The sequence below is a fragment of the Dermacentor andersoni genome, chromosome 10 (assembly GCF_023375885.2).
Source record: "Dermacentor andersoni chromosome 10, qqDerAnde1_hic_scaffold, whole genome shotgun sequence".
In the NCBI taxonomy this organism is placed as follows: Eukaryota; Metazoa; Arthropoda; class Arachnida; order Ixodida; family Ixodidae; genus Dermacentor; species Dermacentor andersoni.
Window position 1 is genome coordinate 40387810 of NC_092823.1, and position 11543 is coordinate 40399352.

Here is an 11543-nt window from a genome sequence, read left to right on the forward strand (position 1 = left end):
AACGAATACTTTAGCGTACAATAAAGACAATTTTGTAGTTACTGTAACCTTGATATCCGAAAACAAGCACGTTCTCAGCAGATTTGGGTTTTCTTTTTAGCTCATCGTTCCTCTTCCTACGTTCTTTCTTTCCAACAGACTTTCAAGAAACCCGCGGCGCAAGACAGTCTCCAGCGGCAGCCGGACGTCGCCGGAGCGTTGCAGAAGCGATCGCCTTCTTCCGGTCTGTACATGTCCGAGGGCGACGCCGTCGGCGGTGGTCACAAGGAACGCTTCTTCCCGCCGCGGGAACCGGTCAAGCACGTGACCTTTGACCTCTTCGCCGCCAGCGAGGGCTCTCCCCGGAAGGGCTCCTGGACGGGCCGTGCCGACTTACGCGAAGCCGGCGGAGCGGCGTTCCTCGTCGGGGACAAGCGGGGAGCAGCAGACGAGGAGGATTCCGGGGACAGCATGTACAACTCCGGCGAGTCGTTCCCTCCTCCTCCGGCGGGCCTCGAAGAGAGGCTTCAGCGTCCCGAAGCGGAGCCCTGCGCGGAAGACGAGTCCGCCGAACTGTTCGACGCGTACGGCTTCAACCCTTCCTGTTGCCACAGGGGCTCGCCACCCCCGCCGCCTCTTTCGACGGCGCTGGTGGTCACCACTAGTGACTCCGAGGAGGAGGACGAGATGAGCAGTGACTCGGGGGGTGAGGCGACCCTGTTCAACGCCTCCAAGTTGGTGGTCACGTCTAGTCCCGCCAGGACAAAGTGCTTGACGATTCCGCAGGCGGCCAGGCACGGTAACCGACCGCCCCCGATGGAGAGTAGTTTATAGTGGGTGTTGTCGGTTCCACATCTCGCGGCGTACTTATTGCGGCGAGATCTTGCGCGTACGTTGTTCATATGGTCCACGTGTTTTGAAGGCAGCGATAGAAGGCCGAGGAAACGGTAAAGTACATCTAGAAGGGTGCTAGTTGGCGTCGAGTTGTGTGTGCGGCCTAGGGCCTAAACAAGCTAAGCTACCTTTCGTTCAAAGTGTGTGTGTGTGTGCCATAATCGTTTTGGACGACGGATGACTAACACGATGTCATGCGAATGCTGCGCCGCTTTGATGGCATCGCGTTATGTCGTGACACTCCGTGGTATTGGATTACGTGGGGAAGGCGAGGTGATGAGGTTGGTGCCGTTTGTATAGCGTCCTTGTCTGTTTGTGGTTTATGTGAATGTGTACTGTTGTTTTGTTCCTAGCTGGATCGTTAGGTCTAAAGAACAATGAAGAAGAGAGTGTTACATTTCGCGGAAGTATGTTTAATTTCAGAATGACGAACACGCCCAAGGACAGGAGTATTCTTTCGACGCCTACAACCAACCTGCTGTGAGACGCGATAACAAACGTGCAAAATGTAGGTATATAGTGCTACAGATGTCTGCCTTGGCACCTTTGCGTTCAAAAAATATCCGCAACAACAGTGAACAAAGCTTCGGTTTCTCATTGCTAACATCGTTAACGTACCAAACTCCATGCCTGACAACGCGGAGTACTTGGGCACTGTGAAAACTTGGGTCAGTATAGGTAGACATGCCAGTATTTACCTTGACGGACATTATTGGCTCTCAAAACAGCGGTTCACGAAAAGATGGAGCCTGAGGTGATGAGCAGTTGTAGAACAAGGGGCATCGCCGGCTGTAGCCAAATTTCTGAAAAAGGGGCCGCATAATTGACTACTTGTTTAACTTGGCGCATGCGCGGTAATACTAGATGCATCTCATATTTTCCTAAAGCATCCTAAAATCAGGAATCTTAGCCTTCGAGCCGATATTCTACTGAACTGGATCTTAGGTGGTTGTCAGAAAAGGCAACTTTACAGGCTGCATGAAGTCAGTGCTATACTGTCGCCCGAAAACTTGAGAATACGGGGCATAACCTTTGTGAGTTCATTGCCTATGGCTTCCAGTCAAACCTAGTCCAACGACAGCAAATTGGAACCACTGCTTCGTAGTTGGGTGGTACAGCTCAAATGTTCCCTGCCAAGTCAAGTATCTTGCCAAATTTCATAGCATTGTACCCCACTAGAATCGTGTAGCAGTGCGAGGATTGCCGTGCCAACTCGTATTACGATGCGAGGCTTATGTGATATAACGCTTCATTTTTAATTGTGTTTGTTGCTGCGTTCTGTTTTCGTGCTGTTTAGTTCCACCAATGTTACGCTGAAGCTGTCATACCCTTTCCTAACAGCTGGAAAACTTTCTAGGGCATAGCTGTAGTTATTTCGCGTTTAGCTGTCTTATCTCGACGTTTTAGTGAGCCGTTCTGTCAAGTAATTTCCTGTCGAAGCGCCGTCGCCAAGATTTGAAGAAAGACGAAGACAGAATAGGAGAGAAACGTGATTCTGTTACATATTTATGATCATCATCATCGCCATCATCATCATGATTGTACTCAGCCTATTTTTATGTCCACTGCAGGACGAGGGCCTCTTCCATCGATTTCCAATTACCCACGTCTTAGGGTTATCCGATTTCAGCTTGCGCTTGCAAAAAATTTCCTAATTTTGTCACCAGATCAAATTTTCTGCCGTCCTCGACCACCCTTCTCTTGCCTTGGCACCCATTCTGTAACTCTAATGGTCTACTGGTTATCTGCCCTACACATTACGTGGCCTGCTCAGCACCATTTTTTTTCTCTTAATGTCAACTAATATATCAGCTATCTCTGTTTGCTCTCTGAACCACAGCGCTTTCTTCCTTTCTCTATATGTTACGCCTAGCATTTTTTGTTCCATCGCTGTTTGCGCGGTCCTTGTTCTCAAACTTCTCGGTTAGCCTCCAAGTTTTCACCTATATGTTAGCACCAGTAGAATGCGACAACACGTACCCTTTTACTTTCAGTGACACTCTTAAGCTCCCAGTCAGGAGTTGGTAATGCCTGCCGTCGCACTACAACCCATTTTTATTCTTCTGTAAATTTCCTTCTTGTGATCAGAGGTCCGTGTGAGTAATTGAGCTAGATAAACGTACTTCTGCACAGACACTAGAGGGTGAATGGCGATGAATCATTGCAGTTATGAATAATCGCAGTTAAGCTGCGATTACATTTCAGTGAATTACTTCTACGACTGCATGCGCGTAGACAGTTTAAATGCTTTAATCAGTGCCTCGCTTCAGATAAGCGCACACGTTAGTGGAAGATAACTCATTCTTGGCCTCAATGATCGGTGATTACACGCATGCAGACGCACAGCGCAGACTACATTGCATTTATTTAATGTTGCGGGCGATAACGAGAAATTGCGAATATAAACAGATTTTGCAATACCTAGATCGAAGAAGGTTCATGATGGGGGCGAGGAGAAGTTTCTGCGACGCGACCCGTGGGGAGATGGTTGGTGTCACGAACCGCTATTATTAGATAACTTGAGCTTGTGCATAAACGTACCTCTCCTAGAGGAATGTAGGGTTACCGGTGACGTAAACGTAAGCGGGTGGGCTGGTGGCACTACCTGCCGGCGCATTGTGCTACTAAAGGAGGCAGAGTTATTCTCGCAGAAAGCAATCATCATTATGTTTAGCTTCTGGTGTAAAGTGTCGAAAGCAACATGACCGTTACCGCGAAGCCCCCCCCCCCCTTTTCTTTTAATTTTAAGTGAAAAGGAAGGCAATGCTACACGGAAGTGTGTCTAATACGTTGTGGCTGGACAAGCGGTCACAAGACGTCGTTGAAAGCGTTGTTGCTGTCATCTACATCTCCGATAAACCATTGTTTCACGAAGGGTTCTACGTTTACTGACACAGCAAAACTCTCTGCTGGTGTAATTGCTCATTTTGCGCTTTCACGTTAGAAGGTTGACACTCTGTATGCAAGCGCCAATATTTAGCTGCGGTTACGTTTTTAATCTGCCGATTTTACCAAGCTTGCCTGTTGTTACGCGTGTTATTATTTTCTGCTTCTTTTGTACCCACCTTTACTTCCCAATGTATCCTGCCACAGTTCGCCTGGCGAAAGAGAAAAAAAAAAGCATACGGTGAGAAATGCAACGTCCCTATTGAAAACCGCATGTACTCAGTGTGCCCCATATCTGATTTTCTGAAATGGCCATACGAGGTTTTACACAAAGCCCTCGTTAACACATCGTGTTGATAAACGCGGGCATATGAGGCGTATCTTCAAAGAAAATATTTTGTTATAATGGTACCAATGGCACCGGTCTTTGTGTTAATAGGCGCATGACCACGAAATAACTCGGACTCATGTTTTTCCTTGCAATGCTCAAACGTTCTTTTGAAGTGTCGTCGAAATTTACCTTTGTCTACACACTCTAGGCCCACGAAGTTTAATATGGCGCGTCAAACGCGCCCATTTTCTCGCCATAGCGAGAGGAACCATTTTTGTATGTATTAATGTCTGACGCTTTTGCTTTTCGCAAAGGACGTTTTCTCTGTATATAGAAAACTGTAAAATAGTCGTAGTGAACTCCGGGCCACTTGGCACCGTTGCATTCATGTCGACGTCTAGGAAATTCGGCCCCAAAACAAGCAGGGCCACTACTCTTCCCCCCTCCCCCGCCTCTTATGGGTGCGACTAGCCAATAAGCGTGCTTTCTACTGCTTACTGAGAGAGATCAACCACACGCTTAACGAGCCAGAACTGTCCCGATGAGGCACCTTTACAGGCCTAGACGCACTTCGCAAAATCACTCTATTTCCACATTCCACATGGCAACCCAAGCGACAAAAAGAAAAAGAAAGAAAGAAAACTTGTGAAGTACCATCTTTCACAGTCAAAAAACCTATCCGAACTGCGTACGAAGATCGAAACACAGGAGTGTAAGGATTTGAAAATTTTGAAAAAAATGGGCATGCGAGAATTTTGAAGTGATCTTATCACGATAGGAGCTTGGGATATCAGCTCTGTGTAACAACGCGCGTTGAAGCTACCTGAAGATTACTTATAAATTGATGTTTTCATAACGTATCCAATACAGTAGAATAGATGTCAACCTGCTCACTAGTCAACGTGCTTGTTCGGGCTGTGGCTTAGGTGTACCAACGAGTGTAGGTCATATTTTTCTGATAAAATAAGCGTATCTCCGCTACATAGGATCCAGTGTGCAGCAGCCATGTTCAGCTTGCCGATGAATTGCATGTAGTGGGTAACTTTACTCTTAGGTGTCACCGCGTGGGAATTTCCAATTTTGAAGGATCACGGTGGGTGCCGCGTAGTGATGGTGCGGGCAAACTCCACTCCGATGTCCCGAATTCCTGATCACGGGCCACACGACGAGATAGTACACATTCCTCAAGAGCACCGCCTGTAAAGGGTGTACGAGATTTGTTCACGACGTAAAGGCTTTGTGAACTAAACATGTCATTCCAGGGACTAACCCATTGAACCTACCGAATCTTCGGCCCGCAGCCGCCTTTCTCCTCGGTGGTTACATGTCGGGAAGAGCCGTGAACTTACGACGGCTGATTAAAATGTACAAAACCAAGGTCCCGTTTACTCCTCGTGCTCCTGTCTGAAAGTTGACCCCACTTTGCGTAGATGTCCAGCGTATGTAACCAGAAGGCTTTCTTTCAGCTTTGAATGTGAATGTACAGTGTTTTTCTCGCCGTTCAATTTGTGAAGGACGCTAAAGTGGATGCGGTTAGGCTGGAGTGGTAGGTACGGACGGCAGATTTCATATAGAGTTCAGTCTCAACCGTCTGTGGAGGCATTGTAAATATAGAAATGTGTGAAAACGAACGGCGAGTGTTGACACCAGGCGACTTTCTTGATTGTGCCCCGGATTCGAAACTTCTGCGATGTTGACAGCGTCTAGTGGAGGTTACGTGTTCGTTTATTTGATACAGTATAGGCGCATTTTTCGGTGGCACACAACTCAACCTCCTCTCGCAGAAAAAGGATGCAAATACGCTGGAAGTCCTGCGAAATTCTCGAGGCCACCAGGAAGCGAAAGGTTCCGCACTATGTGCTTGAAGATCAGAGGTTGGACACTGATTCTCTCTGTTAAGTAGTCATCCGGTATCAAACAGGTGTACGGAAAGTTGTCAGAAGGTAACGGACCAATCTATGCTCATCTAGTATTTCTGTCTAGTGTGCCTCCAGTTATCCGAAAGTACATAGCCCTCACCCTGCGGTGGTCTTTGATGGAGTGCGATAGCCGAAGCGGCTTCCGGATGACCCATTTCCGAGGAAGAGTGTGTAGAGGATCTTTGTTCATTCATACTGCGATGGTATGCTGATGAAAAGTGCCGAAACTAATGTATGTTGTGACGAGTCGAAACCAAATTGCTTGCCTATGTTGTGCCCTTGAAGCTGTTTTTCGATGAATGAGACCTCTCGATCGAAGCATAAGAGGGCCTCGGACTCCAAATCGGACACCAAATCAGGCTAACCTGGTTGAGTGTTCTGGAACTATCTCACTGGTTGTTTCCACACTGGGAAAGATTACTTGTTTGGTAAGGAGGTAGCTACTCGAGGCCTGCTTTTGTTTTCTTCGCTGTCATAAACGATACCACTAAAGTTGTAATTGAGTGACTTTGCATTTTACGCCATGTTTTCGCAGATTTTGCCAACATCAGGCAAATAAAGTTAAGCCTCTACACTCAGAGCCCCCGACGTCACACAATTTTATCAAAGCCTCCTTGACAGCAAGTCTGCGGGCTCCGACCGTGACGTCATACAAACAAGTCGGCGCTTTCATTGCAAACCTTGTTTGTGAGTACATCTACATCACTTGGCTAAGGGACATTCGCGTATGATTTACTCCGCCTGACGTCACCGCTAGAAGCACGTATTCAGATAGGCACTTAAGCTGTGTTGAATAAATTGGTGTTTCTACTGCAAGGCATGATATGACGCTTGCCTGTTGCCATCTGCATTTGTTCGTGCAGGATGTTGGCTCGCTTGCGTGACGTCACTACTAAGACCGCAAGTAAGCTGCGTTTTTCATTTTGCGCAAACTGTGCTAACTTATCTTTTTTACTGCGCAAAAAACATGCAAAGGTTCTAGAATGTTTCTTTTACTAGTTAAGGCAGTAATTCTTTCTTAGGTTGTCAACAACTAACTCGCCTCGGTCGTTTCTAGCCGCAATTCGTGATGTCACAGAAGTAGCTTTCAAGACTCAAATGCCACTTCGAAATCTCTGGAAATGCAAATGTCTGGTCTTAGTGAATGTGTACCCTTTCCTCTTACTAATGTAACCCTTAAATTTATCGATACATAGCATCTAACATTTGAATCGCTTCTTTACTTGTTCTAAATGGGGGTCACATCCTCAGCCTTAGATCGTACCAAAACTAGACTACTGCTGCTACTTCTACTGCTACTACTGCTACTACTACTCATTTTTCTGCGAAAGATAAGTCGTTCCAACTAATTATTCAGGGAATTGATGCACGAAAGCACAGGTTCTTGTTTTTCAAGACGACAAACACACAAGCTCAGCGAATCGGGGACATGGTGTTGATTTTATGTCGCTAGAAGAAGACCAAATGCTCCAAGGGACCGTACGGTGAGCATCGCTAACTAGTCGACTTGTTGAAAGAACGAGCAAGTTTTTTGTACCGTCTCAGTATGTGTGTGACGCGCGAGTCTTTTAAGTCTCATGTGTGTAACAGCTCGGGGCATATTAGAAAAATCTGCTCGGGACTCGTAGAAGATCAAGGTTTTTACAAAAGTGTCGTTATACCCTTCCTGTAGCACGACTCTGCAGCTGTTCAGCTTGAGCGCAGGATTGGTCAAAGCTTTTTGCTTCTTGCAGTCGCTCGGCTGCTACGATCAATAAAAAAGTTTATCCGACAAATGTTCACGTCTTTCTTCTTGGCGAGGCCTCCTCGGCTTCCATGTTTTTTCAGCGCCGCTTTGTTCGAAACAAGCATCGATGGTATACGCGTGTACGGAACTGTGGGGATTTGTGTAAGGGTAGCCGGGACAGGCGAATAATGAAAGCGCTCTTGTATAAGCAACGTTTGGCAAGCGTGCGAAATGAGCAAATGAAGGAGTGCAGAGAGACGTGGAGCCTGGCGTCCTTCGTAGTGCGAGATGCCCAACTCAAAAAAGGAGAGAAAGAAGGAAAGGAAGAGAGAAACGAAGAAATAAATACAAAAGACAGAAAAAACGAAAAGTATAGCGAAAGAAAAAAACAACATCGAAAGCAAAAGTGGGCGTGTTCCCGTTTTTGTCGTGCCGCCAGCTGACGGGCGCTCGGTCTGAATCTTTTCGTGTCGCAGAAAATTCGACGTTGGTGTCGGCGGCGGTGGCGGCGGCATCTGTCAGTGTGAGAAAAATCATTTCGAGCCACACACCCGTATCCTCGCGGCGCATAGGCGTTACTGAAGGAATTGAATTTCTCGAAGTAAACTGCGTCAGAAAATTCGTAAACTACAACTTACACGCAACCTCCAGACATAGTAGCGTCGTATGTGTAATTTAAATATACGAGAAAACATAATTATTTTGCGTGGAAATTCAAACACAAACTCCTTTTCCAGCTGCCGTTTGAGGTCTGTCTCAGTAGTAGCGGCGGGCCCCCGAAAGCTCGCCTTCGTGCAGGCTGTTGACCGCCAGCGTTTCTAGGGAAACATTACGGTTACATAAGCTGCAGCTGCCGGGAAGCGTGAGAAGCAGTCGGAGATCTTTGATTGCGACCACGTTCCACTGTCAAGAGGAAGCTTTAGCTCGGGTGCTCCTATATGAATACATGTAAAAGGACAATTCGTTTTTCTCGGCAACCACTGCACCAAATTTAACGAGGTTTCTTGTATATTTAAAAAAAAGCTTAAACTCTAGTGCTTGCTGATTTCGGATCTTTAATTTAGGTCGTCAATTTTTATTAAAAATTAGCAAAAATAAAAAATTAGGAAAACGAAACTATGAAGCTTACAACTCTGTAACTCAGCAATGAAAGATGATACCACAATTCTGTGAATTGAATGTAATATTATATCTAAAGTGGACAAAATTGATGTGTTACACATAAATCCTAAAAGATAGTGATCGCAAATACAGCTTTCCCAGAACCCTTGTACACAATCTAACAAATTCACGTAAGGTAAAAACTGACATGTCAAATTGGTCCGCTTTGAATGATCTAATGGATGCCGTTTACAGAACCGTGATATCTGTTCTTGATGCAGAGCTATGAATTTGTAAACTTCGTACTTCCATTTTTTTGTACTTTAGAATTTTTGAATTTTTTTCCTCAAAACTCAGGCGCTAAATCGAAATTCCACTTGCAACAGTCACTAGAATTTACATTTATCTCTCAACTGAAACAAATTTCATTAAAATCGGTCGAGGGGTTACCTCAGAAAAGCGTTTCTGCGTTTTACAGGTATTTGAATAGGCCGCATCGGAGTGGGGCCCGAGCTAAAGCTTCCTCTTAAAAGGGAATCTAAAGCGTCCTCGAAATATTTTAGTGCAGTGTGGGGGACAATGTTCTAGTCAAGAATGGATGGATGGATTTTATGAGCACCCCCTTTGGAATGGAGCGGTGGGTAGTGCCACCAAACTTGCTATTATACTGCCTAATGTCCTACCTAGCTTAAAAAAGAAAAAGAAAACACTATGAACTCCGACAACCAGACTTTCTGATCCCCTATTGCGAACTTTGCTTTTGTTCGTCTCTGTCTTCTGTCGTTTCGCTACTTTTCTTCCACCAATCTTCCGATCGCCTCTTACTAATCTCTATTGCGGACATGTTTACTTTTCCACTGCTCTCGCTGAACCCAAGGGCTTATCGACTGCTGGGCAGACGTCTTATTGCGCCACTAAGATTGCGCACTTTGAAGGTTGGGAGCGGCAAGCTCAAAATGGCGCCTTTTTGCTGATTGTCTCATTTTGCGCATCTTACTCTACTCGATGTGGCAGGATTCTACGCATGGTTGCAAGCAGACTCGACTGGTACGCAAGAAAGGTAGCGGGTTAGCGGCACAAATGGTGGCCGCTGTTGCAAGCGGGCACAAAGCAAGCGCTTTCTTTTTTTGTCCCAAAGTATTTCTGTCGCCTTGGGCACTCTCCTATCTCATGACGCTTACTCCAAGTCGTGCAGCAATAAAATAAAATAAACTATTTGCAGTAAGGCTCCCCCTTACTTGTGCCCCGAAAAACGGTCGTGCATTTTCGTGAAAGTCGCCAAGGCAAGGCAGCTCTCATGAAAATGTTAGGCGCGAATGGCACAGTCAACATGTTGGCGCACGCCAGTAAAGTTACTGGAACTTTGACAATACCGGGACTCTCTCTTCGCCACCGCGTTGCTGATAGGCCGGTCGCCGTCCCGTGAACAATTCCCACCACAGATGGTCAATGCCGGAACCAAACAGGCGCGTGGGGGAATCAATCGGTCGCCATCACCGCGAGTACTAACGTCAACGTGGATTGATTTTGCATTATGAGTGCCTTGGGAAGTTTAAGAATTCTCGTAATTTAGCAAAAAGATTGCTGGCGCGGACACTCTTTAGAGATGACTGGTGACGTTAACGATTAGCAGTACGGCAATCAGTCATATATTTCTTATGATGGGCGTGTAGTTGGTGATACGTTTTGCATGTCATGAAGAGCAGACCATATCCAGTGGCTTATAGCCAGTGACCGAAGTTGGCGAGAAACCGGTCAGATGCGGACATCGTACCTGAATGGGGGTGAAGTTTCTAAAGGACGGTAATCGCATTAAAAATCATTTACAGATTCCATGCACTGCGTACATTGATGCTATCCGAAGCGTTTTGAAAGTACCTGACGACCTAGCATCGTAGGAGACAAGAAAAGAAGGTGGAAATATAGGGACGTTAACCAAGGACCCGTGCCCGGTTGCCTACCCTACCCTTGAGGGAGGGGGAAAGGGGAAGATAGATAAGGAAAAAATAACAAAATAATAAAAAGTGGGTCATTGTAACACCTTCGCAGAGGAATGTCCGCTGTCGCAAGTGCTCGTGCAGTCCAGTAGCCTTCAAGAAGGGTAGAAAGGCTTTTGTGGCCTTCTGCGTGCTAGAATGCCTAGGCCCTGCTCTCAGGATCCTTTTTCACCGAGAGCTCTATATATTATCCAACAGGCTGAATCTGACTTGTACAGCACGTCGTTGAGCGTCGAAGGATGGACAAGGACACAGAAGGTGTCTGGAGTCTCATTGCAGCATCATAAGTTGCACGCCGCACTGTTGACCATTCGCGTTAGCAATGAACATGCTATGCAATGCAATGAAATGCGACGTCCAAGAACATGCAAAGCAATAAAGTTATTTCGTGACGGTAGAGTCCAGGTGGGGTTCTGAAGATTGTTGCCAGATGAACCAACGTTTCCCTATAAGACGGCGACGAGCACCACAGTGGGGACGACGGCGGCAGGCAGGACGACTGATTTGTAGTGAGGCGATTAAACGTTGCAACCTGTTTCGTTACGACCTGGTACCATTTCGAAAGCGATGCAGTCACAAAGTGTCAAAGCGATAGTAAGTGCGAGGGAATAATGAAGATACTGGCACTACGCTTTTCATTTCACAAACAACTTGCTGCCGCGCGACGTGACGCAGGCAAAAAAAAACATCGCCGACGATTACGATACTCC

General features: G+C 46.3%; 1 protein-coding gene across 2 annotated transcripts in view; it reads left to right on the top strand.

The window, feature by feature from the left end:
- inaE (inactivation no afterpotential E) overlaps window positions 1-7784 on the top strand; it is a 203551-nt gene extending 195767 nt beyond the window's left edge. For both annotated transcript variants that reach the window (XM_050168729.3, XM_050168732.3), the window contains exon 21: window positions 139-7784. In XM_050168729.3, coding sequence (XP_050024686.1) covers window positions 139-813 — 675 coding nt within the window. In that variant the 3' untranslated portion in view covers window positions 814-7784. The remainder of the gene's footprint in view (window positions 1-138) is intronic.
- Window positions 7785-11543: the final 3759 nt, after the last annotated feature.